General features: G+C 58.4%; 1 protein-coding gene across 1 annotated transcript; it reads right to left on the minus strand.

Moving 5' to 3' along the window:
- Positions 1–40: 40 nt before the first annotated feature.
- On the minus strand, positions 41–27,430 carry KCNG2 (potassium voltage-gated channel modifier subfamily G member 2). Its single transcript, XM_049620307.1, has 2 exons — positions 26,876–27,430; positions 41–866 (listed from the first exon to the last, which is right to left on the minus strand). The coding sequence occupies exons 1-2, from the start codon at positions 27,428–27,430 to the stop codon at positions 63–65; spliced, it is 1,359 nt and encodes a 452-aa protein (XP_049476264.1). The 3' UTR covers positions 41–62.
- Positions 27,431–27,722: the final 292 nt, after the last annotated feature.

The following is a 27,722-nucleotide window of genomic DNA, read 5'->3' on the forward strand; positions in this document are numbered from 1 at the left end:
CCCCCCCCCCCCCCCCCCCCCCCCGCCGGGTCGCGCGGCGGGCGGGAGGAGAGGCGAAGGCTCTACTTCTGCAGAGGCTCTTCGGGAGCGGCCCCCGGGCCCGGGCGGCAGCCGTGGCCGCCCCCGGGCCCCTGCGCGCCGTCCTCGGTGGCGGGGGCCGAGCGCGTGCTGTCCGAGCGCGTGCTGTCGTCGCGCGGGGCCCGCTCGGGGCCCACGGCGCGCCGCTGCTGCTCCTTGAGCTCCGAGTAGGAGCGCGAGAAGGTGTGGAAGATGGACGTGGCCGGGAAGGCCATGAGCAGGATGCCGCTGAGGATGCTGCTGAGCGCCACCACCTGGCCGGGCAGGCTGCGGGGCACCATGTCGCCGTAGCCCACGGTGGTCATGGAGATGACGGCCCACCAGTAGCTGGCCGGCACGCTGGAGAAGTCGCGGCGCGCGCCCAGCTCGCGCTCGGCCAGGTGCACGAGCGGCGCGAACAGGGCCAGGGCCACGCACAGGAACAGCAGCAGCAGCCCGAACTCGCGCGCGCAGCGGCGCACCGTGAGGCCGAGCGAGCGCAGCCCGAGCGAGTGGCGCGCCAGACGCATGACGTAGAGCACGCGCAGCGCCCGCAGCAGGCGCAGCGCCAGCCCCGCGCGCTCCAGCAGCGCCGCGCCGCCCGCGCCCGCGCCGCCCGCCGCCAGCCCCGCGAGCAGCGACACGTAGAAGGGCAGGATGGCCAGGATGTCGATGATGTTGAGCGGCGTCCGCAGGAAGGCGCACTTGCTCTCGGCGCGCAGCGAGCGCAGCAGGAACTCGAAGGAGAACCAGGCCACGCACACCGTCTCCAGCACGAACAGGCTGCGGCACTTGGGGGAGCACTCGCCCTGCGGAGGAGAGGGGGCGGGGGGTCACGCCCGGGCCGCCCTTCCCGGCGGGACCCCGACCCTCGCCGGAGCGCCGCCGATGGGGGCGGGGGCGGGGGCGGGGGGGGGCGGTTCCTGTGCGGGACGGTCCCGATCCCGCCGGAGGAGGCTGGCTTCCAGATCGGGGGCGGGGCGAGGAGCTCTGCCCACGGCCCCCGGCGCCGCTGGGAAACGTCACTGAAGCCTCTGCAAACGGGCCCCGGGGCAAACTGCAAATGGAACATCTCTTCAAGAAAATGGAGGAAGTTTCGCTTAAAAAGCAGAGAGGAGGAGCCCCTCCCCACCCCCACCCCGGGCTCAGGGAGGACACCCCACTGCCCAGCGCCGCGGGGCTCCCCCTGCGGGAGTGCGCTTGAGGAGAGGGGCGCCCTGTCCCTGGGCTTGCGGGGTCGCTCCGCGCCCCGCCCTCAGCTGAGAGAACGGGAGTCACCAAAGCCCCATTCCCAACTCCCCAGCCCCTGCGCGGAGGTTTTGCCTGGGGGCAGAAGCCGGCTCCCAAAGCAGCTCATTTCTTGCACAGGCTTCATTTGTAACACGGCAGGGAGAAGTTCCACTTTGGAGGGGTTCTCCGGAACCGTGCGGGTGATAGTGAAGGAAAATGGGAGGACATTCAGACCGTGGGCGTCCCCAGACTGTGCCTCCGGAGGGGCAGCGTCAGGGGCTCAGCTCTGTGTGTGTCTGGGTGTGTGGGGAGGGCAAGGATATACTCCACCAAAACAATCCGGCCAATCACTAAACAAATGGGCAAATAACAGTAGCCCTGAAAAAAAGGGGGGGGGTGTATTACCCAGGGCTGCTACAGTGTACTACGTAAAATGCCCAGTTTCCAATGAAAAAGTCATGTCAGGCAAAGACACAGTAAAGTATGATCCACACAGCAGAAAAAAATCAGGCAACAGAAACTGCGTTTGAGAGGCCCCCAATGTCGGATTTTTCAAAGGAGCGTCACCGATGTGCTCACGGAACCAGAGGCAGATGGAAGAGGTGAAAGGTGCGATGACAAATCCATTGCCTCGAATGGAGAATATCAACAAGGAGAAACTTTTTAAAACAACCACATGGAGATTTTGGAGTTGAAAAGTACAAGTAGATATCACGGGAGGAGCTCCACAGTAAGATGTGAACCGTCAGAAGAACGAACTGGTGAACTAGAAGATTATGCGAGAAAAGAGAAGGGGGACCGCGGAGAGTGTGAAAAGTGTGGGGCGAGTTTGTAAAACGCCAGTGCGGAAGGAGCGGGGAGGGGGAGGAGGAGACACACGCTTTTAGAAATAAATAAGGGCTGAAAAGTCACCAAATCTATGGAAACACAGTGACCTGCACATCCCGGGAGCTCCACGGATCGCAAGCAGGCGAAATGCAGAGCCGCCCCACCCCCTACCCCAACCCCGGGCCGGCAGAAGCCGCGTGTCCTCGCAAAGTGACCCGGATCAGGCTAACATCTCAGCAGAAGCAGCGCAGGCCAGAATGCCGTGGGGAAACGTGTTCAAAGTACTCGGGAAAGGTGGCCATCGAGGATCCTGTACCCAAGCAAAGCCGTCATTCGAGGGTGAGGGTGAAATACAGACTTTCCCAGAGAAGCAAAAACTGAAAGAATCTGCTTCTAGCGCAGCTGCCCTGCAAAAATTCAGAAGGAAGCTCTTTAGGCTGAAGATCCCAGCATCTTCATGACCTTGGATTTGGCAAAACATTCTTAGAGATGACGCCAAACACATGAGCAAGCAAGACAAAATAGATGCATTTAATCAAGATTTAAGACTTCTGGCTTCAAAGGACACTGTACGGCCTGAATTGTTTCTCTTCAAAATCCGTATGTTCAAGCCCTGACCCAGAGCACCTAGAAAGGGGACTGTATTGGGACACAGGATCTTTTTTTTTTTTTTTTAATGTTTTACCTATTTTTGAGAGAGAGAGAGGAGAGAGAGAGAGAGAAAGCATGCGTGAGTGGGGGAGGGGCAGAGAGGGCGACAGAGGATCGGAAACAGGATTTGCACTGATAGCAGTGAGACCCATACGGGGCTCGAACTCACGAGACCATGACCTGAGCCAAAGTCGGACGCTCAACCGACTGAGCCCCCCCAGGTGCCCCTGGACATAGAGTCTTGATTAAGGAGGTGACTCAAGTTCCATGAGGTCACGAGGGTGGCCCTAATGCAACATGACTGACGTGTCTATAAAAAGAGATCAGGGCACAGTCTCACACGGAGGTCATGGGAAAGAGAGTGTCTACAGGCCACAGAGAGAGGCTTCAGGAGAACCCGGCCCTGCCGACACCTTGACCTCAGACTTCCAGCCTCCAGACCTGTGAGAAAATAGGTTTCCATCGTTTCAGCCACACGGTCTGTGGTCCTTTGTTGCAGCGGCTGGAGCAACTATTCCAGACACCATCTGAAAGCAAAGGACCCAGAGGGCAGGAGAAGATATTTGCAAGCGATACATCTGATGAGGGAGTTGTGTCTAGAATATATAAAGCATTCCTACAACTCAACAATTAAAAGCCCCGATTAAGAGATGGGCAAAGGAATAGACATTTTGAGAAAGATACACGAACAGCCAAGAAGCCCGTGAAAAGATGCTCAACATCATTAATCATGAGGGAAATGCAAATTGAAACCACCAAGAGATACCGTTTCCCTCCCCCCGGGACGGCTGGAATGAGCCCAGCAAGTGTTGGGGGGCGTGGAGGAAATGGGGCTCTCACGCACAGCTGGCGCGGCATGACACAGTCCGGCCACTTTGGAAGAGAGTCTGGCACTCCTCACGCAGCTAAACGTGGCATTCCCACACGCCCCAGCGATTCCACTCCTGGGCGTGCGCCCAAGAGAGGTGAGCACACGTGCGCACAAAAGCGCGCACCGGTGTTCGCCAGGGGGTGCCGCACGAGCCAACCCGAATGTCCACCGGCGGACTGAAGGGTAAACACAACTTGCTGAATCCATACAGTGGGTACCACTGGGCCATCAAAAGGGACGGGTACTGATTCGTGTGCAACACGGGCAGATCTTCACAGATGTGACCCGAAGGATGCCAGCCACGGAGGGCCTGCTGTCTGATGCTGCTCCCGCCGGAGCCCAGGACACGGAACGCGTGAAGACAGATTAGTGGCTGTGCAGGGCTGGGGGGGGGGGGGGGGAAGGGGGCTGAGTGCTAGAGGCACCGGTCTCCCTTGGGGTGATAGACACGTTCAAAAATTAGATTGTGGTGATGGGCGCACAGCGCTGTGAATGTACTAAAGACCACTGAACCGCTCACTCTAAACGGCTGAATTGTATGGCATGTGAATTATAGATCGGTAAAGCTGTTTTGAAAGAACACTTAGTCTCTAGGCAAACCTGAGTGTGTGGGGGGTCCCAGTGCCGGGGCCTTCCCGGACATCTGCTGATGCAGCGGAAGGCAGAACGTGCGGACCTTTGCAAGCCCCCAGCTGCTGGCGGGCCCTGGTCTGGCCCCGTCTCACCTCTGACCCTGAACCTCCACCTGGAGTGAACCCCCTCCCCGGGGGCTGGAGAGAACACGCCAGACTCAGCCGATGCCTGCGTGCTCTCGTGGACCCACCCCATGCTGGAGGAGAGAGGGACCGGGGGCCTTGCGCTGTCCCCCACTGGCTCACGTCCCTCACACTTGACACTTGCCCAGCTCCTGAGCCCTCTCCGGGGGGCCAGTCCTGGCGAGTTTCTGTCACCCACAGACAGCTGCTGCTGCTTCAAATGGGGGCAGGTGGTGGCTTGCGATCAGTTTTTACGCACTGCAAACATTTACCGTAGCGTTGAGCTCGGCACTCTGAAGGCCAGCGGTGAGTAGGAACCCATAGGGCTTCTCCCCGAGTCCTGTCTCGTATGTCCAGGGCCGGGCGCCGATTCGTCGTGGGTGTTCAAGGAACCCAAGGCAAACCGGGCTCCCGCAAACCTGTCTCCCATCTGTACTCCCAGCCAGAGGCTCACTGCCTCAGGCGGTGTGTGTGCACCCAGCAGAGCTCAGCCCTTCCATTAACGAGCTGTCAGAGCCCGATGCCTCAGCCACCTCATTACTCATCGTCTCTGTTTGGCGACTGGAAATAATGGCCACGCGCTTGCTGCTTCTGACTTCCACATGCCTGACTGCAGGTGCACAGCTTAGGTGTAAGTCCCCTGAACACCACTTGGCAGGTCTGTCCCGAACAGAGGCCGTGGCGCCTCAGCCCAGACGAAGGGGTTTTCGGACCCTCTCCCGGGGTGTGCAGGCCACCGGTTGGGGATCCTCGACGGCCCATCTTTCCAAGAGGATTTTTCCTCCCGGGGCCGGTGGTGTCTCGGCCAGTCCAGAGGCTTCCCAGGGGTCACCTGGCCCATCCTGGCTCGGGAGTGGACAGCCAGCTCACTGCAGCTGCCAACGGTGCTGCGCCTGTCCCAGAAACTCCTCTGGTGTCTCTGCTGCCCTTGATTTAAAGACACGCGGGGGCTGCGGCCTGACTGGAGGGGCCCGGCTTCTTTGTGGACAGGTCTGCAGCACAGCTTGGGGGCCTGAGCGTGTCCAGTCTGTGGCGTCGCGTCAGCCCCTGTGCCTGTGTCCCTCAGTCGCATGGAGAGAGCAGAGCTGGGATCGGGGGCTGCTGTATGTGGAGCGCCCCAGGGCTGCTGCCCCAGCCACGCTCTGGGGGTGCCCTGGCCTCTCCACCTGCTCCCATCTGTCAACCTCAGCCCTGCAGATCCCGGGTCCCTGGAGAACACCAGTGAGGTGGGGATATCACCCGCTGGGCTCCCGGGGAGGGGTGCCAGCTGCTCTCCCCCCGCAGACGGTGTTGCAGGCTGGCTCTGCTCATGCTCACCCGGTGGCGGCTGGCGAGGCACAGGTCCTGGCAGGAGGGCACTCGAGGGGCGAGGCCTGGTGGGAGGACAGTCCACAGCGACTGGGGGCACAGACACAGCGAGGGCGTCTGCCGTTCATCCTTCCGGAAAGTTCCTTAGGACCAGGGCCAGCTCCCATTTATTTTCTGCAGGACTGCTGTCCCAGGTGTGCAGAATTTGGCATCACCAGCAGCCGACCGTGGCCGCTGTTATCCCACGGGCTTGGTCAGGCCTCCCCAGCGCTGCTCCGTGCCAGCTGGCGCTCGAGGCACGGAGGACCCCTGCTCCCGGAGCCACCCTGCCCCCAGGTTCGGTGGGAGTTTTGTCCCAGCTCTTTGTGATGCTTATTTATCCCGATGGCAGACAAGTCGAGGCTGGTTGCGATGGGCGATGGCGGAAAGGCTCTGAGTCCTGAACCCCAGGGGGCAGGCGAGCCTGGGGAACATACCCTCCCCAGGATGGGGTCCCGCTGTCACACCCCTGGTATGGAATCAGGCTCAAGCTAGGTCAGGCTCAGGGAGGTCACAGAACTTCCCCAGGGCAACACCTCAGCACCCGGGCTGGTCAGAGAGCCTGGGGCCTCAGGAGTGGGAAAACTGGATCCAAGGGGGAACCCGACTGACAAGTTTTCAGTAAAGAGACGGCCGGCCGGGGCCCATGGGGGCCAGTGTGGTTAGAAAAGTCCCAGCTTGTGGAAGGACCCGGGACAGGGCGGAGGAGGGTGGCTGAAGTCCGGCCCAGAGCCAGGTCTGGAAGGTGAAGGCAGGAGTCTGAGCACCACGGCACAGGGACGCTCGGTGTCCTGGGGCCCCAGCCCCACCCGCACCCCCATGAGGCCCCTCATCCGTCTGGGCCGACTGTGGCCCAGCCCCTACCACCCCGGCCGGCCGAGTGCAGCTGTGTGAGTCCCCGTCCGGGGCGTGACCTCCATGCTCAGAAGAAGCAGATGTAGAGACCCTGGGCCCCTCGGGGGGTGGCCGGGGAAGGCTGTCTCCCAACCCCGCGCATGCACAGTGACCCCAGTATGCTCGCCTGAAGCCAGCCCGACCCTGGTGGGTGGGTTCGAGATGACACAGCTTGTCAGAGCCCACCAGAGCCCTGCCCCCGGCTGCCCCGTGCTTAAAGACCAGCCGTGGAGGTTAATTGGAAGTTGCTATTTCTGGAACTTTAACCCAGAAAACAGACCCTGATTTATCATAATTTGACACATCTGGCCTGTTTGGGCAAAATCGGGTCAGAAATAAACCCACGTTCGGCGTGGCTCACCGAGTTTTGAAGGGCTCCCTCTCATTATCTGCCCTTGTCCGGCCTCTGCTTCTGTTTTCATGGGCGTGTGGAGCTGTGCCCAGGTCACAAACCGCACCCGAACGGATATAACAAGTTTGTCTGCGCACCAGCCCTGCTGAGCGGCACAGGCATGCAGGCTGTCCCCGCCTGCCCCGGTGGGGCTGGGGTCCCCGGACGCCTCTCTCTGCCGGACCTGGGCCGATGCCTTTTGACCTCTGCCTGCTTGGCTCTAGGCTGCAAAACACCGTCTGTCTCTTTGTTGTGGTCACTCCCTGCTCCCACTCGGGAACTGGCCTTCGGGAACTGGATGGGGTGTCCAGCCGACGGCTTCTGACCGTCTGCTCACTGTCGGGGGCAAGAGGAGGGGGCTGTGGCCCTGGGGTCATAGAGACGATGCAGGGACTCTGGTACAGACACTTGTGGACGGACAGAAAGCGGACCCCAAACCCTGAGATGGGTCTGGGCAGCACCGGTCTTACAGACCCCCGGGGAGTGTGGGGGCCGCTTCCCCCCCACACCCCCTCCACATGCGCATGTGGGACACATCGCCTCCCATGTGCCAGGAGGTACCAGGGAGCCCCACATATGTGCAAACCCCCTCCCCGCCCCCCCGGGCGCAGGTAAAGCGGCTACGGAACCCATATGTGCTTCACCTCCCAGCCCCGCAGGAATATAAAATGATAATAAGGGGATCCCAGGAATCAGAGCTCTCTTGCTGTGGCCACACGGCTGCCGCGCTGGGGCCCCGGCCCCACGGCAGCCTCAGCGGAGGACGAAGCCTCAGTGAGGTCCCTTTGCCAACACATGCCGGACGGTGCCGTGGGGCCGGTGGACGCCAAGAGGGACAGTGACAGGTGCAGGGGCTTCTCATCTGGGGTACAAGCGTTAAGCTGGGGTGTGTCGGGAAGGAGGGGCCCCTGCAGGCGTGTGGAGGCCCTGGGAGACAGGTGGAAAAAGCAGGGGATGTCTGGGCCACGTGGGGCCAGGCCTCAGCTCCTGTGGATGGAGGCAGGGACATGGTCGGGGAGGTGAGAGCCAAGCCGTGAAGCAGCGTGAGACGAGAGGAAATGGCAGGAGGGCTGGGGTCCAGAGATGGAGACGTTAATGGAAGGAGGGCTGGGGTCCGGAGATGGAGACGTTAGGGTTGGGGGGACGGTCCCAGCCCAGACGGGGGTGGTAACAGGGCGGCTGGAGCAGCATGGAGTGGACACCCCTGCAGGAACGGCCAGGAGCTGTGGGTTATGCTGCACTCAGGAGGGTCAAGGCTGGTGCGGGCCTCCGCTGCCAGGACTGGCCCCAGGCAGCGACAGGGAGCAGGTGGCATCCAGGCTGTGGGGGAGGGACTGAGGACCAGGAGAGCAAAGGCAGAGGAGACCTGGCCTCAAGGCCCAGACGACATGAGGCCGGGGCCAGAGGTCACAGCCCCAGCACTGGACCCACCGCCAGGAAGCCTGGGGGGCATTAGGTGGGGGTGGTGGTGCTGGGGAAGGCGAGGCCCAAGGGTCTCTAAAGCCTGTGGAAAGGGTCCATGACGTGGGGATAGGCCCGTGGTTGGGGGAAAGAAAGAGCCCCAGTGCAGGGTCATCCTCGGGGACAGCAGGTTGGGAGCCACAGCTGAGTCAGCACACAGGCCTGCTCCCAGCAGGGGCTGAAGGTAACAGAAGGGCCCTAACTCTCTGAGCTCCGGGACGCAGAGCCCTCCTGCCGGGAGCCCCCACGGTCATCCCGACCCCTCCTCTGGAGACGGGCTTGGACACCCTCACTGGGCTCCTCACTGGCAAACTTCCCTTCTCGGTGAAAGGCCACAAGACACTGTGTGCCCTTCCCCAGTGGCCGCCCAGGTCTGGGTATCAACCTTCAAAGTTAGCATGTGGCAGGGAACAAAGTCACCCCAGCTGGCACCTGAGCCCTTGGGCCGTGAGTCCGTCCTATTTTTCTTTTGTTTTCTTTCTAGGATAGGAACTGGCATCCTTCAATGACTTGTGGCTCAAGAATCAAAGGTCAGCTGCCTACAAGGGAGCCAGCTCAGCTAGCACGTTCCGCTCCTTCCGTGTCCCTGTATGTCCAGGCACTACTAAGCCGAACATCAGACTGGGAACATGTGTTTAAACCTTAGGCAGATGTTATCACTCGCCATCACCGAAACAAAACGCACAACAACAACAACAACAACAAAACCCAACACAGGCAAACGCAACTGGGAATGTTCTCGTGTGCACCTGCTAGAGCTTGTCTAGGGCTTTCCTGCTTTGTCAGGTGGGACACTTTCACGTTTGTCAGCAATTGCTGAATTGTTCCCCTAAGTAGCTACACAGATTGAACTCTCTCCCCCAGGCCAAGGGTCTGGAGGCCCTGGGTGGTTCCAGGTAGATCCCCGGTACTGGGCAGAGAATAAATTTGTACAAATTCTCACAATTATATTTTAAAAGCCTTCAAAGTGTGTGTACATTTGGCCTGGAAATCCTGGTCTGGGAAATGGGTTCTCAGGAAACAGTGGACACGTGCCCACGGATTTACGTGGGAGGATGTGTGCTCCTTCCAGACATGCGTCGAGGCCCGCGAGCACCACCGTGGCCCCCGCCATCTCTGTGCCACCTCTTTGTAGCCAGACCGTCCCCACCCCAACGTGGCAATCACTGACGCCCTTTGCCCCTTCCAGAACGTCCCAGAAATGGAATTATGCCAGATCTTTGCATCTGGCTTTTCCCACTTAGTGTAATCGGAGACTCAGTCATGTTGTTTGGGAATCAGTGGTTTGTTCTTGGTCTCTGACTAGCACACGTACGCACGTACGTTTGTCACATCTGCTGGTGTGCGTTGTGTGGCTTCCAGTTTGGGGCTGTTTCAAATCAGCCTTACGCACCTTCCTGTACAGATCTACGGATGGATGCATGAGTCACTGCTCCTGGGTGAAGACCCAGAGTGGGCTGCTGGCTGGCAGGTGAGCGTGCTCACGTCCTTGTTCTTCAAGCTTTTTCATGCATTTAAAAATCTACAGTTTTCTTTCTTTCCAATCATTTACCTATTATTTCTTTTTCTTGCTTCATTGCACTGGCTAGGACTTCTAGCGCAAGACTGCCAGGCTTTGTTCCCGATCTCGGGGGGGAGGGTTCCATCTTTCATTACTGCGTATGTCATCGGCTGCAGGTGTTCTCGATCACGTGAAGGAAATTCCCTTCCATTTCTATATTGTTGAAAGTTTTTGTTTTAACCGTTAATGGATATTGAATTTTTTCAAATGCTTTTTCTGCATCTATTGAGATGATCACGTGACTTTTCTTCTTCAGTGCGTTAATATTATAAATTATACTGATTGATTTTCAAATGTTGAACCCGGATTGCTTTCCTGGGAAAACTCATCCTGGTCATGATGTGGTATCCTTTTTATACGTTGCAGTTGATTTGCTAATATTTGTTGAGGAGTTTTGCATCTATGTTCATGAGGTGTTGGTCTGTATTTTCTCTTTTCTTGCAACGTCTTTGTCTGGTTTGGCACCAGGATAATACTGGTCTCACAGAGTGTGTTGGGAAGTACTCTGTCTTCTTCTATTTTCTGGAAGATAGTGTGCAGAACGGATATTATTTCAATTTCCTTACATTTTTGGGTAGAATTCACCAGTGAAACCACTAAGACTGGAGTCTTCTTTTTCAAAGATTTTAAACTGTGAATTGAATTAAAAAAATTTTTTTTTTACATGTATTCATTTTTGAGAGACAGAGAGAGAGCACGAGCGAGGGAGGGGCAGAGAGAGAGGAAGACACAGGATCCGAAGCAGGCTCATCTCCGAGCTGTCCGACGCGGGGCTTGAACCCACGAACCGTGAGATCACGACCTGAGCCCAAGTCAGATGCTCAACTGACTGAGCCACCCAGGTGCCCCTATCCACTTCTTCTTGAGTGAGTTTTGGTGATTGAACATGTTTTTAATTTTAATTGTTTTACAAAACGAACACATGTGTATAATTAAAAAAAAAAACTCGGTACATACTAAAAGGCTTATTGGAAAAAAAGAGTACTCTCACCCCAACTCTTATCTCCCGGAGGCAATAATTTTCTATTTTACTCGGTTTTTCTGACAGTTATTTCCGTATTTTTATTTCATAATATGTGTATCTGGCTCCTCACAGGCATACTAACTTCATACATTTGTGCTGACTTTGTGTTCAGGATCTGGTTCCCTTACCTCCCCCACCTCACCACCCCCGCCACACCCATGACCCTTTTCCTTCAAAAATAGTTTTGTCACATTCTGGGGTAAAATCGGTAATTATTAAGATAATGTAAATCTTGTTCACTGCTGGCCCCGGGTAGTGGTGCACGATTACGGCTTTTTCCCTCATAAAGTGTTTTCCTTTTCTTAAAGTTTTATGGCCTCATTCTAAAATTGCTTAGCTTGCTATTCTGAAGCACGGTGTATTTTTTCCAAATGCCCGAACACATCAAGTTGTTAACGGGTTCTGTTTGCTTTCCGAGCCCCGCCTGCCCTGCGGGGACCCCGGCCCTCTTGCTGAACGCTGTGTCTGGAGTTTCTCCGCCGCCGATGGGAGCTGCTTAAACGCTGTGCCCCCCACCCCCACTGTTTGGTTTATCCCATTACTCTGTTGAGGTGTAGCCTTCACTTTTCATGAGAAACGGTCGTGGGGGGTAACTTTTTGAGCCTCTGCACATCTGGGAAGCCTTCGTTCTACCCCCGGCCTGGATTGCTATGACAGTCTGATGTCGCACGACGGGTAGAAATTAATCCCATGCAGGATTCTGAAGGTGCTCCCCGTTATGTCCGAGCTTTCCATGTAGCTCCAGAAGTTTAACATTTACTCGGAAAAGCACATAAACCGTGTCAGTGCAGTTCCAAACGGAGCCCAGACGGGAGGCAGAGGCCCCGGCCGCTCGCGGTCCAAGGCCACCGCGACCTTCACCCTGCACCTGCAGCCCGGTCCTCTCCCTCTCTCCACGAGGCAAACAGAGGCTGTGGGGCCCTCGGCACACGGAGTTCGGGCGAGGCCACGCCGCACAGCCTTCCATCCCTGCCCTGTTCTCGTTTCAGGGCACCGAGCAGCGAGCTCTGCGGGCTCCACCACACTCTGTGCCGTAACTCGCGTGGGTTCAACCGGAGAGTAAGGGCGTGGGGCGGGGGCCAGGGGGGCGGGTTTCTCTCTGTAAGCCACACAGCAGGGGCACCTCGGGGCTCCCGGCCCGAAGGCCCATCACCCCGGCGTGAGGGGTCTGAACGCAGTGAGGGTCTCAGCAGAGACCCCGAGGCCTGCAGACTTTCCCTGTGTTTACCTGGCGTGTAATTAAACTCTTAAATGGTCACGTGCCTTTGCCGCCTGTGTATTTTCTGGACACCGATGCCCATCTCGCTGTTCATGGGCCCGGTGTAGGTGGCAAAGCAGTCCAGGAAAGCTGGTGTCCTCAGCTGCAGGGCTGGGTCAAGAGTCCACCTCCGTCCCCACGCCGGACACCGTGAAGGACACACCCTATAAAAAGGACATACCCTTATTGACTTATCTACTCATTCGTGAATGACTCTGTGTGCAGATTTTATCTTCAGCCTCCCATAAGTGCCTAAAAGAAAATATTTATTAACTCATTTCACTGTGAATTTATAATAATTTGACTTTGAACTGAATTGGGATTTATTCTCTCCGATTATCTATGGAAAAAGGTTCTTGTAGTGCAACTAGAAAAGTGGGAGAATATTAAATCTACTTCAGAGAACAGATTGTTTAAAAATAGCGAACATTTACATAGAGATAATGAATGTATTCATTTCAAATTATCTCCACTGAGGCAGGGTGTCAATTCACGTTCCTGCTATCGCTCCGTTGACTAGTTTCGTGCCGTCTTTCGAAAAGAAATGGTTCCAGCTTCACTGTAAAGTGTTCCACACCCTGCCCGCCCCTACTTGGAACTGGCCTGGTCTTCCAAGGGGCCCCGGTCTGGCGTCTGTTGGTTTCTCCTGTGAGCAGCGTCCTGGACTAAATGCCACGAAGGGTCTCTACACAAACGAGGAAGGGCCCACGGTTTGGTGCCCTGAGCAGGGACGGACACTGCGCGGTGCCACAGCCTCGAACACACGTGTACCGAGGAGTGTCGTTCGTTCAGCGCATAATTCGCAGCCACTGTCCTTCGTGTGGGGCCTTAGCTTCCCAGACACGCAGCACCAGTGACCCAGGCGCACTGCGTGGGTTCGGTGGCGAGCACACTTAGGTGTCTCCGGTGGCCTTCCCTTGTGGGAGTCCCTCCCACCGGACGCGAGGGTCGCGCGGAGCTCGCAAACGCTGGGTGCGGCCGATGACCTCCTTGCGTCTCTGCCGGTAGGAAATGTGCTTCTCTGTTTTTTTTTAAAGAAACTAGACTATTTTTAATTATTTATTGATTTCAATTCTTGTTTTAATAACTTTTAAAGTTTATTTGTTAATTTTGAGAGAGCTAGAGAGAGAACCAGCAGGGGAGGGGCAGAGGAGGGGGACAGAGGATCCAAAGCAGGCCCTGCGCTGACAGCAGAGAGCCTGACTCAGGGCTTGAACTCATGAACCGTGAGACCACCACCTGAGCGGAAACCAAGACTCAGCCCTTAACCCACCGAGCCACCCAGGCGCCCCGGGGGAGTGATTTTCTCATTCGAGAACATGATGTGCCTGCCTCTCCTCATTCAGCCATTTTGTGTCACACAGTAGAGTTACTGTTTTTTCTGTTATAAATATCCAACCTTTCTCGCTAAGATTGTTCCTGGGCATTTCGTGTGTTTTTTATTAGTGACCAGGATAGTTTTTGCATTAAATTTTCTATTACTGATAATATATTGAAAAGCGGCTGACATTCACATGTTTATTTGGAAGCCAGCTACGTTGACAAATTCATTTACTTATAACAACTTCTCAGCTAGTCCTCTTGGGTTTCATTTGATGTGCAAATAACGCAGCAAATTAGCTCTCAGTACAGAACACGGACAAAAGCCTTCCACCTGGTGATGCAGTCACTCAGCTGTGCGGCCTGAAGGGGCGAACGGTGTGTGTGCGAAATAGGGCTCGACACGGGTGTCTGCCACGGGTCCGCTGATGCTCGCGCTCGTGTCCTCGTCTCCCGCAGCTCCTGGACGTCACGGCCGATGGCAGTGTGTTCACAGATCTAGATCCGTCTTGTCACTTAGAATTTCATGTGTGAAAGGAACACTTACGCTTACTTTACCATTCATGTTTTATACTTCCTAAGTAAAGAACTTGCTTATGCCAACTGTACTAATCGCTTATTAGAAATAAACGCGTCTGTGGTCTGTCTTCTGTCACCTGCTGACCAGATGCGGTGTGTGCACGGAATCGCCACCCCTCAGCCTGGTGCCGGGAGGAGCACTCAGGTCAGAGGCAAGGTTCTGGGGAGCCGGGCGACCACAGGGAGCTTGCAAAGCCGCACCGGACGACGGGCAGCGGGAGGTGGGCACTCAGAGCCGGGGCCTCGCCCCAAGTGCGTGCCCCGCCCTCAGATGCGGCTCTGCCCCGTCCGGCAGCCTCCCCCTGCAGGTGTGACCTCGGGTGCCCTTGGGGCGCTGGGACCTCTGAGCGCATTCTGAGGCCGGGTCTGTGCCCGCCTGTGCCAAGGCCACGTGGTTTCGTCCGCTGGGGGCACAGGCTGTGTCTTTCCTTGGGCTAAATCCCTCCTTCTGGATTCCCAGGGTGTCTCCTGGGCCAGGGCAGCGGCACCCTCACCTCACAGCCGTCACTCACATCTTTCCCGTGAGGACCCGCCGTGCGTCTCTTCACCGGGGGCTCCTGGGCGTGAGGGAGGCACAGCCAGACACATTTCAGGAGGGTCCCAGTGCCTACTGTCAGTAAAACAGGTGCAGAGGATGATGGGGGCAGCGCGGGAAGGCTTATACAGAGGTGGCCTTGGAGGGGACGGCCGCAGGAGCCCCACAGAGAGGCCACCTCGGGCGTGGAGCAGAGGACAGAGGGGCCCACGAGGGCCAGCAGGGGAGGACGCCACAGGCAGCGTGAGGCCCCCGGGGACCCTGAAGGTGGCGGAGGCTGGAGGCCATCCTCCCCGACCCCAGCGGCGGATGCGGGGCCACTGGGAAAACAGCCGCTGTGCACACAGAGCGAGAAGCAAAGCCACAAGCCAGCGAAGCAGAAGACAAGAAACCCTCAAAGTGTGAGTGGTAAGGAAACATGCGGCAGGGCGTTGGCCTCCGGCTGGTCGAGTGAGCGTCCCACCGGGAGCCGGCTTTCTTTAAGACGCAGGCGAACTGTTCCGGGGACACGGCCCAGCGTTCGGGGACACGACCCGTGAGGTGCTCACGTGACCGCACGGGGCCCTTTGGGGCAGAAGTGGGGCCTGCAGCGTGACGGATGAGAGTACCCAGGAAACAGCCAGCAGACGGTGCAAGGTCTGTGAGCGAGAACATTCATCCCAATGTGGCCTCACGTCTGCAAAGAACTAGAACCAAAAGCGATGAGGAGGAATACTCAAGAGGTACAGAACGACACGACTGTTCCACGCTGCACTGTCCGCGGACTGCGTGCTGCTTTGCGACGGCATAAAGAGGCTCTGAGAGGCAGGGCAGGAAGGTGCGTGAGGCTCTGGACCTTTCTCTAGGCAGCAAGTGGTATGCTTAGCCAGGAAGGCACTTGTGAGGAGCTGCAAATTCCCCAGGCTGGTGGCAGGGGTGGGGGGCGGGCAGAGGGACAGGCCGCCCGGGGACCCCTAGGGCTGCAGTGACAGCGCAGGAGGCAGGCGGGAGGCACCTGACGCACCTGTCCCGGGACAGGACCCCAGGCTCGGCGGCTGTGTTCCCCCAGCTCCGCGGCACCCTGAGCCCACAAAACCGCTCTCGGGGAGGAGCCCGGCTCTGTCTCGAGATGGACATTTCCAGGCCAACTCAGAAAACATCCACCCCTGTGAGCCCCGCCTGGAAACGCAGCTCCGACAGAGCCCGGGCAGCACGGGACCCCGACTGCTCCCCCCAGAGGGCCCAAGAGCCCCCAGTTTACAAATTTCACAAATGTATTTCCTGCCGGTGTCCCAACTCCAAACCTTTAGCAAACTACATGTGTTGATAAATTAGTATTTTTGGTAAAATAAACAGCAGAAGCTCCTCATTTGGGAATAGCCATTTTGCTGAATTAGAATAATGTATTATTATTAAAAATATCCCTTCATGGGGCGCCTGGGTGGCTCAATCGTTTGTGTCTGACTCTTGGTTGCGGCTTAGGTCATGATCTCAAGGTTTGTGAGTTTGAGTCCTGCTTGGGATTTTCTCTCTCCTTCTCTCTCTGCCCCTCCCCTGCCCATCCCCTCTCTCCCCAAAATAAATAAACATTAAAAAAATTAAAAAAAACCCCAACCCTGATGTCATACTTAATATTTCAGGCTTAGGTGGAGCCTAAAATCATCTGAATTCTCAGGTCTGTTCTCCTGGGTGGTGATGCCTGATGAATTTAGGTCCCTTAAAAATGCAGCTTCTAAGTCAAAATAGTTCAATCCTATGAGGGAAACGCTGGGAGGCAATGAGATTATACACACTTGGAGAGATCTATTTCCACTTATTTCCGATAAGCATTTAATATTCTCATGGCCGCCGGCAGCAGCAGGGAAAGAAGGGACAGAAAGACTCCTTCACTGTGCAGTAACAGTAAAGCCCACCTTCTCCCTCTTGGGCTGTGGGCAGTGGGGGAGGGGGTCTTGTCTGCCGGCCGGTGGGAGTCCTGCTCGAACCCGGGCTGCAGGCAGTCCCGGGGCCCCCGAAGGGGCCAGGAGGGAGGGTGCGGACCTGGCCAGGTGCTCTGAACCCCACTGAGCACCCGGAGGGGAGGCAGAGGTGAGAGCGCTGGCCACATCTGGGTCACATCCTAGGCGTGACAAAGCACCTGCTGATCTCCATGCAAGATCGGGCGTCTGGTTTGCTGATGTCTTTGGGTTGGCTTTCTCTGCTGCTCCACAGACCATTTACAGAAACCAGCTCTGGGAGAAGAAGGCTCTCCTGGGCACTGCCCCCCCCCCCCCCCGCCCACCGCTGCCATATCCTGCACACAGTTTAGTACCCTCGTTGGCGGAAAGGCAAAGAGAGTGGCCACATATTCAGTTCTGTGTGCAAAGCACCATCCAAAGTAATTTACACGAATTACTCAGTTTAATCTCACTAGCTCTGAAGTGTCTGCATCTACAAGATGAGGTGGCCGCGGCTCTGGAAGGAGGCAGCAGTGTTGCAAGGTCTTGCAGCTGTCGGGCAGGAAGTGGGAAGGGCCCTGCTCTGTGTGTAGAGCCGGAGAATTGAACAGGCACCCAGTGTTGCCTCTGACGGTGACAGGGAAGGAGAGCCTTGGACAGGTTCTGGCAAAAAGAGCCTGGGAGCTTGTCTCCAGTTCTGCACCAAAGGGCTTCATCCTACCAATTAAAAGCTGAACAGATGGAAAGAGCGGCGGCTCGTTTGGAATCCGGGAGAAGGGAGAATGTGGCCCCAAGACCGGAGAGACAGCAGACAGGCGGAGGCAGACGCTCCAAACCGCCGCGGGAGCCAGCGCCGGGCAGGAGAACCCAAACTGTGATCGCCAGACGGCTGGACGCTCAGCGTGGGCAAGTGTGCGAGGCTCCAGCCACGGGGTGGCCCCACCACGTGCTCAGACCTGCCTCCAGGAGCTTGACCACGTTCCCACAGACGATACGCGGATGGCAAGTAAGCGCAGGAAAGCACGTTTCACGTCGACGTCATCAGGGAAATGCAGATTAAAACGACGACCAGATGCCACACGCACCTGTCAGAATGACCAAAATCCAAAATACCGACACCGAATCCTGGAGAGGACGCGCAACACCAGAAACTGTTATCCAGCGTAGCGGGAATGCAAAATGGTGCGGCTGCTTTGGAGGACAGTTTGCTGGTTTTTGTAAAGCTGAGTGTTCTCTTAGGTTCGATCGCACAATCGCACTCATCAGCTATCCAGATGAATTGAAAACCTGTATCTGTGCAAAAGCCTGCACACAATAAACACAGCAGCTTTATTCATAATCTATCTATTCCTAACTGCCAAAACTTGGAAGCAACCACGATATCCTTCAGTAGATGATGGATAAATTGTGGTCCATCCAGACAATGGAATACTATCAGCAATAAAAGGAGACACGTTAACAAGCCACGAGAAGCCACGGGAGACCCTTAAATGCCTATTGCTGAGTGGAAAAAGCCAGTCTGAAAGGCGACATCCTGTGTGACTCCAAGTATAGGACACTCTGGGAAAGACAGAACTGTGGAGACAGGAAGACCAGTGGCTGTGGGGGGCGGTGGGGGGGAGGGACAAACACGCCGAACACAGTTTGTAGGGCAGTGAGACCGCTCTGCGTGATGCCATAACCGTGAACACGTGACCTTCTACTTTGGTCCCAACCCACAGAATATACACCAAGAGTGACCCCTAATGTCCACCGCGGACTTTGGTTGATAATGACGCATCAGTGTCGCTTCATCAACAGGGACAAATGCACCACTCTGGGGGGATGCTGGTGATGTTGGAGGCCGTGCGTGTCAGGGCAGGGGTCTAGCGGAAATCTCTGTGCCTTCCTCTCAATTTTTCTCTGAACCTGAAACTGCTCTAAAAATGGTTTTGAAAAAAAAGAGGGGCGCCTGGGTGGCTCAGTCGATTAAGTGCCCAACTCCTGATTTCCAGCCAAGTCATGATCTCACCGTCGTGGGGCCAAACCCTGCATCCGGCTCCACTCAGGAGAGAGAGCCCGCTTGAGATTCTCTCTCCTCTCCCTTCTGCCCCTCCCCTGCTCATGCTCTCAACAACAACAACAACAACAACAAGAATCTTGAAGCCTCTATTCTAGGCATTTGAGTGCAAGGCTTTTTTTTTTTTTAATGTGTATTTATTTTTGAGAGAGGCCGAGCGTGAGTGGGGGAGGAGCAGAGAGAGAGGGAGACACAGAATCCGAAGCTGCTCCAGGCTCTGAGCTGTCAGCAGAGCCCGACGCGGGGCTCAGACTCACAAATGGTGACACATGACCTGAGCCGAAGTCAGACGCTCAACGGACTGAGCCACCCAGGTGCCCTGAGTCTTTTTTCCAGACTGAAGCACAAATCCCGCATTTTTCCTGCCAGATGTGTCAGAGGCGGAGCAAAGTCCTCACATTTATCTCCAGGCACTCCTGGCTGTTTCCAGCCTGTAAGGCTCTCGCCAAAGGGTCTCCTGCGAAAGCAGGCAATGGTCTCTCCAAAGCGGCGCGGACGATGGCCTGCGGCCTTGGACCGGAGTTGTGGGCAGGCTGGTGGGGCCGCTGGCGCCCAAGACAGCAGCCCCGGAGGAACGATCACCTAATTTTATCGAGAGGAAGGTGAACCAGGGCCCACACCAGGCATGTCTGTCCCCCAGAACAGGCGTGGTTCGCTGCACAAAATTTGCCACTGGAGTTCGCGGATCATCGGATCAGATCTTTGCAAACGGGAAAATAAACCAACCAAACTCATTCTCTGTTTCTGGGGGGTCCTGGAAGCCTCTTCTCCTGGCAGTGGTCCTGTGGCTTCCTTGGCCACCAGGGGCAGGCACTCCCTATGCTGTTCTCCACCGTCCGTATCCCTCAGCCGTGGGGAATCCCGCGACGGTCTGACGGGCCCGGCTGTGGTGGCACAGGCTGCTGACCCGTCTGTCTTTCCTTCCTCCCGTCAGCAAAGAGCAAGCTGAGTGTCACCTGGGCCTGTGGCCGCCCGGTCAGGACAGCGATCCCAGCCCCTCCACGTGTGTGCACCAATGGCACGTAGGACACAGGCCGCTCCCTGTGCGGCTACATTTCCTTGTGGAAGCCACCTGTCCCCTGCTGGGGGGGCCGGAGCCTCTCTGGACGAGGGGGGCATTGCACGCTGAGCACTCACAGCTGCCCGTGGCCCCCACTCACCGCCCCTGGATACGGAAGGGAGACGCCCGTCGTCTGGCCCTCTGGCAGCGGCCCCGGCCAGCATAGCTCTCTCGTGCTGGACAGAAAACTCTGGTGAGAGCTCGAGAGGAAAGCCCGGTCCCTGCGCTGTGCTCAGAGCCCGGGGTTCCTCCGCCTACTGGCTTTGTCCGTTAGCAGCGTAACAACCACAGGGCGGGGGCCGGGTAGCAGACATTTGTTCCTCAGGGTTCTGGAGGCTGGATGTCCAAGATCAGGGCGCCTGCAGATTCAGTGAGGGTCTGCCTCCTGGTTTGTAGACGGTGTCTTCTCACTGTGTCCTCTTGTGGCAGGAGAGGGGAGGGGGGCTCTGGGCCTCTTTTTTAAGGACACTAATGGGGGCTTAATCGCCCCCGTGACCTAATCGCCTCTCAAGGCCTGACCCCCTAAAACCATCCCCTTGGGGTTGGGTTTCAGTATGTGAGTTTGGCGAGACAACCGCAGTTCCTGTCCTTCCCACAGGCAAGGCTCCTCCATTCTTTTTTTTTAAATATATTTTTAACATTTATTTAGTTTTGAGGGAGAGAGAGAGTGTGAGTGGGGGAGGGGCAGAGAGAGAGGGAGACACAGAATCCAAACAGGCTCCAGGCTCGGAGCTGTCAGCACAGAGCCCTACACGGGGCTCGAACCCACGAACCGTGAGATCATGACCTGAGCCGAAGTCAGTTGCTTAACCGACGGAGCCACCCAGGCGCCCCAAGACTCATTCGTTCTATGCAACAGCCCCACAGTCTCACGTCATTGCAACATCAGCTCCAAAGTCCAAGGCCAAAGCCTAGCTGACCCTTGTCTAAGGCAGGCGATACTCCAGATGTGATCCATCAGGGCAAAGTGCCCCCCCCCCCCCCCCCTCCGGCTGTGAACTGTGAACTGGACCAGGTGAGTGCTCCCAAAATGCAACAGTCGGCCGGGGACAGGACAGACATTTCTGTCCAACAGGATGAAAGAAGGAGGAGAGACAGGTCCCCTTTCGTTGGCTCTGATTCTGTTTCTCTGGAAAACCCTAACAAAGCTCACAAACAGCGAGGCTCTCACTCAGAGCACCTGGCAAAGCCCCGTGTGTGTGTCACGGCCACATACAGTGGGAGCTTGGCCACCAGCTTTTTGATGCTGTTGCCAAAATGTTCCCGGTGAATTCAGGCTGCAATCACAGTCATGAAATCTGTAACTAATACGCGGGTCTTGTTTTGATCACGTGGGCTTTAAGGACAAAACCTGACTTAGCCCAAGACCAGCACCACCTCAGAGCGAGTGACGGCTTTGACACGCACCGCCTCCCCGAGCGCCTTCCCCGAAGACACCCTGTTCTCCGACAGTCTGCTGTGCGTGGCCCGTGCCCACGGCCAGCCGCGGGGTGGGCGCTCAGCACCGTCTCCCAGCAACACCCCAGCTGCCGCCGCACAAAAGGAACCCAGGAGCCATTTGCCGGAATTAAACTTCCCGTGGCCCGTCCTCCAAACAGTTCTGAGGCCTCCGCTCCGAGCACGGAGTCGCCAGAACCGAGGTCTCCCTGCCAAGTCTGGCCACAGCCCACACTCAGCACGGCCTTGGCCTCTCCCGGCCACTGGAGTGAGCTGGGCCTCGGTGACCTTGCTCACTCCTGATGGAGGGTCGACACAGTAATTCAAGCGCGTGTTCACGGGCGCCCCCAAGTGGGTGTGCGGGCACCACAGCAGAGGGGACGAGGGAGACAGGAGAGCCTCCACCCTGCAGGTGCAGACCACAGATGCCACGGGGACTTGCCGAGCCTTCTAGGGAGAGGGAGCTTGGAGACGGCCCTCAGACTGGGGCCTGGGGTCTCCTTGTAAACAGCGGCGACAGCACCACTCTGGCTCTGTCCCCCCCTCACCCCACGCTCCCTGTGAGCTCCTGGCATCAGAACGTGGACTCATCTGCCGAGTGGAGACCCTCCCACGTGGTCACAAAGGACACCTCTGGATTCTCACTACTGTGCTGTGTGTTCTGGGAACCGTGGGAAAGAGAGGGTATGCACTGGGCATGTTCTGGTTTAGTGAGTATTTTTTGGCGATCAGAGAATTCAGCGTAACTTTCTTTGGCCACGGATGTTTATGTTACCGATGTCGGTCTCTGCGCACAAGGTGGAACCACCGGGCAGATTGCCCCAAGACCTGGCCACGAGTTTTGAATTCAGGATGCCACCAAGCCTTCCGTCCTGGGACTCCACAGCTGCCCGTGGACCAGGTGCTGGGGAGTGAGCCCCGCTGTCGGTGGGAGCCACGGGAGGGGGGGCCAGCTCTGAGCTGCAGACCTTCTGGGGTCCGGCAGGGTAGGTCCTGCAGGTGGGGGCCAAGAAGCCGGCAGCCGTGGCCCTGGGGGCTGCTATTTGGCCGGGGGATGCGGGGTGCAGTGGGGAAGGGGCGGGGTGTGCTCGGAGAGGCCCCCGAAACGAGGAAGCGTGCCTCAAAGAGCTGTCGGTGACACATGGCGACCGGCCCACAGATGACTTAGGGTTGGGGTGTGCTCCACAGCGCTCTAGGCGGCTGACTTCCTGTTACAGACACACGTGCCCGACGGTAAGGTCTTCTTCGCTCAGTACAGGTTCACCCTCGCCTCCCCCCTGCAGACTCCGCAGGGTGCAGGTCTGACACCACAGGCCCAGCTACCACTTTTCGTGGTTTTCAGGCCCAGACGCCCTCCCAGGAGGGGGCTTGGTTACTGGAGGAGGAGCTCTCGCCCATCTGCTCAGCGGAGATTGTGAACACAGCACAAGCAGCCCGAGGACAGCAGCAGCTCACAGCAGTGTTTACCGTCCCCGGGGCACAGTCCTGGATTAGGGGCCCGATGTCATCCAGGGTCCTCATGAGACGGAGGCCTGAGGAAGGAGAACACGAAGGGGGCAGAGGCCACCGACCAGGAGCACACCTGCCCTGCAAGCTGCAGGGGGAGGCCGGGGCCGTCCCGGAGCCCCCGGGGGCTGGCCCGGCCCACCCCAGCGGTCTGAGCCCAGCGGGCTGGGGGCCAGGACTGGGGGGAGCCACGTGGGCGTTGCCACCAGGCAGTCTGTGGCACTTTGTTTCAGGCCACAGGGAGCACACGCAGTGACCCGCGATGGAGTCAGAGTCAGATACGAGGTGCTCTCCGTGAGCAGCACCTGCTAACTGGGCCTGACCTGGGCCTGACCACGCACACTGTCGCCCTCGGAACGGCAGGGTTTGGCGGCTTGGGCTAAGCCCCGAGGGTGACTCCAGCCATAGGAGGGGCCCTAGGGTCCCCTGGCTGCACGCCTCGCCCTGGGGTCATGCGGGGCCAGCGCTGTGGCCTGGCCCAGTCCCCGCCTGCTGCTCGGCCTGACCTGGGGTCCTCTGGGCACCGGGGTGCTGGTGCTTCTATGCCAGCATCTGGACGGTCACGGGCCACCGAGTTGGGGGAGTAGTTCTGTGCCCCCCTGGCCCTCCTCATCTTAGAGGGAAGGAGCAGGAGGCAGGGATGAGCTGGGAGGGGGCTGTGCGTCTTCTCCGGCCTTTTGGGAGCAGCCCTGAGGGGCTGCCTGCTGGGGAAGTCCCTCTAAGCTCACGAAGGCCCCCAGAACTCACTGTCACCGCTGTGGGAGAGCTGAGTGGGGGAGGGACGCTTCCCGGCCCGGGTCCTTGGTGTGTTAGGAAGTGGGGCCGGTGGCTCTGGGCAGAAGAGCCTGGCTTCTGTGTTGCCCCAGGCCCCACCCACCCAATGGCAGCAGCTAGTTCCAGAACATCGTGTGCCCCAGGGTGAGTGAAGGGACTCCAGAAGGGACCGGAGAGCAGGAGACCGGGACCTCTGCTGAGCCAGGGCAGCTGTGGCACCAGGTGACCCCGGCCATCGTGCAGCTCCAGTCTCCAGGTGCTTGGCTTTCCCCAGCGTGTGGGGAGGCACCTCTACGCCCTCAGCCTCACGCCAAGCTGACGAGCACCCCCAGCACAGGGGTGGACGCGGGGACGGGTGGACAGACAACCGGGGCAAAGGGCGAGCCCTGGCCAAGGCCCCGGGGTCTCTGCTACGGTCTCCCACCCGCACAGGCGAGCAGATGTGTGTGCATGCGTAAAATATGCGAAGCGTAACATTTACCACCTCAGGCCTTTTAAGTGCACGGCTCAGGGGCGTCAAGTACAGGCACGGGTTGGGCCAGATGCCCGCTGCCCGCCCCCCGCCCCCGCACCCGCCCCCTCCGGGCCGCAGAGCCCCGCCCCTCCCCAGCAGCTGGGTGACTCGGCCGGCCTCAGAGCCCCAGCCCGCCTCAGGGAAGGGGTTTCTGTGTGGCAGTTAGTGATCCCGTGATGCCCACAGGAGGATCCCGTGTGGGACCGAGACAGACGTGGACGGAGACGGCCTCCCCGGAGCTGAGGGCTGGGACCCCCGGCAAGGGCACTCGCTCAGTCACAGAGGCATTTTAGGGACCGGCCCTGGGAACCACACAGCTGTTCTGCAAGCCCTTTAATCCCGGGGAACGATGTTTTCTCTCCTCCGTGCTGCTCTGGGCCAACACGTGAAAACGACCGCTGATGCTGGCACTGCCGGAGAGGAGACAGCTGATGGGGAGCACTCACACTCACCTCTGCTCCTCCAGGTCACGCCCTGCTCCCCCAGCGCGGTTTTCCAGAAGACAATGGGTGCCCGTGGTCAGATCGTCCACTCGAATGTGGTTCAGGAGAAGCAGTTCTGTGGCCCACGCACATCAGAGCCGGTGGCCCACGGGCCTGCCCACCCGGCCTCGGAGGGCTCCCTGGGAGCTTCAGAACAATGCTTCCACTTTAGAAAGAAATCTCTTAGCCGCTTGTTTAGAACCAGAGATCACACATGGAATATTTTAGCCCTGTAACTTTCAAGTTAAATTCTACTGGAAAAGACCAACAAAAAAATAATCAAAGGCTCCCAAGTTTCTCTCTTCCTCTCCGCCCTCCACCCCGTCTGCCTTGTGCCTGCAAAGAGTCGGTGGTGCAGCCACGGCAGAAAACAGTCTGGAGGCTCCCCGAAAAAGTACACGTAGAATGACCGTATGATCCAGCGGTTGTACTCCTGGGCGTCTACCCAAAATGACCGAGAGCAAGGACTCGGGCAGATTTTTTACGTGAACGTCCACGGCAGTATAATGCGCCGTGGCCCAAAGGTGGAACCAACCCACGTGTCCACTGATAGACGAGCAAATAAGCAGAAGTGGTAGACGCGTACCGCTGAAACGTTATTCAGCCTTAAAAAGGAAGAAAGCATAGACACCTGCTACGACACGGAATAACCTTAAGGACAATACGCTCAGTGAGATGTCAGTCCCCAAAACATAAATGCCGTCGGATTCCGCTTATGTGAGGCTCTCAGGGGAGTCGCAGTCATAGAGACATGGCAGATGGAGGGTTCCAGGAGCTGGGGGAGGGCGCCCGGTGGGGAGCTCACGTTTAAGTGGACAGAGCTGCGGTTTGGAAAGGAGAAAAAGTCCTGGATATGGGTGGTGGTGACAACCACACAACGTGAATGTATTTAATACCACCGGGCAGCATACTTTAAAATGGTTAAGATATTGATACGTTTTGTGTATATTTCATCACACCTAGAAAGGTGACGAGTGACAGCACCTGCTGTTTATTCGGCACCTGCCACGTGCAGCGGGCCAGATGCTCCATCGGCGTCCCTCACGAGGCAACGGGGAGCGCACAGACATACGTCACCACGTGCTCACCGACACTGGATTATTACCCCGCAGTCCGATAACTGATTTGGTAAAACAGGACCTGGGCGGTATGAAGTGACGTTTCAGGAAATGGGGAGGGGGGCTGGCGACTATGAACAGTGGGTAACATGGAGGCCAGTGGATGCTCTGAGAGGGCCAGCTCGACTCCTGGGATGATGTCACGAACTGAGGCACCTCCAACTTCTCTTGTGTCCTGACTCTCACGTAAATGGCTCCTCTCCTATGTGCTGTATGGCGTTACCGCCATTTAGAAAAACCTAAGCACAACCGGGAGCCACGGCTCAGGAATCGGACGCCCAAACAGCCACGGGAGCCAAACCAATTTCCCGACAGTTACATTTACACGCGATCTGTGGTCAGGGTCGCCCTGCTCTCGGTCCAGCCGGCTAATGCCTAATGTTTCAGCTCTCCACCGTGTCTCTCGGCATTCAGTCAGAGCCTCTGTGCCGCCCCTGGAGGGCGGGGCAGGGGGACTGCTGAGGGGTCATCCCCACCCCCCAGGAGGAAAGGCGGCGCTGGGCTCTGTGCTGCAAACACTGCGGTGTCCTCTCGCCTTCCATCCCTCTCGCCCCAGACAGCACACTCCAGGCTTTCCCCAAACGTTCCCTGAACCTTCCACGGTGCACTCAGTGCACAAACGCTGGTGAGCGTGGTGACATCCTAACCCGGAAGCAACATTTCTGGCCACACGAGCTGGGTGCTGACATGGTCACAGACCAAAGAGGGGCGGGAAGTCTACCATTTGCTGGGAGACAGCCCCGGCACCTCAACAGACCGGCCCCGGGTCTGCCTCAGCAGACGCCCGTCCCTGGCTCCCGTGACCCGCAAGAATGTGGCGGTCACGTCCCCTTGCTTCGAGATGACGGGACTTGAGATCAGAGCACACAACTCCCTAGACCTTCAGGACACTGAACGTTTTAGCTCCAAGTTGTCCAGGCTTTGAAGGCCCGACTGTTGGAGAGGTTCAGGGAAGGCCTGCTGACCAGAGAGAGGCCTCTCACTGGGTTCTCGAAACTGTCTAGTCAGTCAGGGCACGGCAGCCGGTCCGATGTGGGGGCCTCCTGGAGAAGGGGTGCCCTTAACCGGAGCAGGGGGGCGTCTGGCACCTGCAGGCGCCAACCACCCAGCGGGGGAGGGGTGTCACGGACCATGGCTCGGCTGGCTCTCCCTCGGCCCGGCTGCCTCCAGCCCCCTCCCCCACCCCGGCTGGCCCCAACCTCCCCCGCCGCCACCACCGCCACCGGGTCGTCCCCGCCCGCGCTCACCCGCTCCTCCTCCGCGCGGATGTCCGGCATGGTGCTCAGGCACAGGCCGACGGCCGTGGCGGCGACGAAGGCGACGGACACGCAGGCGAAGAGCTTGCCGGCCGGCCCCGGGCGCGGGTCGTCCAGCAGGTCCCGAAGGCGGCGGCCCGGGCTCCCCGGCGGCCCCGCGCGCGCCTGGGCCGCCTCCTCCTCGCGGCGGCGCAGGCGGCGCAGGCAGCAGCGCTCCAGGCGCGCCTCGTCGATGCCCCAGTAGGCCAGCTCGTCGCGGAAGGCCAGCGCGCACGGGCCGCGCAGCAGCCGCAGCTTCCCGGCGCGCAGCAGCGCCACGATGGCGCGGAAGGCGCACGGGCTGCGGTCGAAGAAGAACTCGTCGCGGCCCGCGTCGTAGTCGTCGCACACGCGCAGCAGCTCGTCGCGGCCGCGGCAGGCCCGCAGGCGCTCGAGGCGCGCGAGGGGACAGCGCGCCAGCGCCGCCCAGGCCAGGCGCACCCTGCAGCCGCCCACGTTGATGGTGACGACGCGCCGGCCGCCCGCAGGCTCGGGGCGCAGCGCCATGGCCCCGGGAGCCCGGCCGCGCTCACGACGCAGCGCCTGCGAAGGAAAGGAGGCGTCAGACGGCGCCGGGCGGGGGGGACCCCGCCAGGGAAGGGGCCCCGCTGCCCCCACGTCCGTCCGCGGGGGGGCCCGCGGAGCAGACCCGCTGCGTCTCCTGGTGACCGGCACCAAGGGCGGCCGCCCCGGAGGTGCCCCGCCCCCAGGGGATCCAGGCCGGGGCTCAGCCGATCCTCAAACGAGGTCGAGGGAGGAGGACCACCTGTGGAACAAGGCGTAGGTGGACTCTGGAAAG

Source organism: Panthera uncia (genome assembly GCF_023721935.1).
Source record: "Panthera uncia isolate 11264 chromosome D3 unlocalized genomic scaffold, Puncia_PCG_1.0 HiC_scaffold_8, whole genome shotgun sequence".
Classification (NCBI taxonomy): Eukaryota; Metazoa; Chordata; class Mammalia; order Carnivora; family Felidae; genus Panthera; species Panthera uncia.

Bases quoted from the DNA above. Each gene is read 5' to 3' on its own strand.
- KCNG2 (XM_049620307.1), bottom strand. From the start codon at position 27,430: ATGGCGCTGCGCCCCGAGCCTGCGGGCGGCCGGCGCGTCGTCACCATC. The intron at 867-26,875 runs GTGAGCGCGGGC...TCTCCTCCGCAG, and splicing joins TCCGCGCGGAGGAGGAGCGG to GGCGAGTGCTCCCCCAAGTG.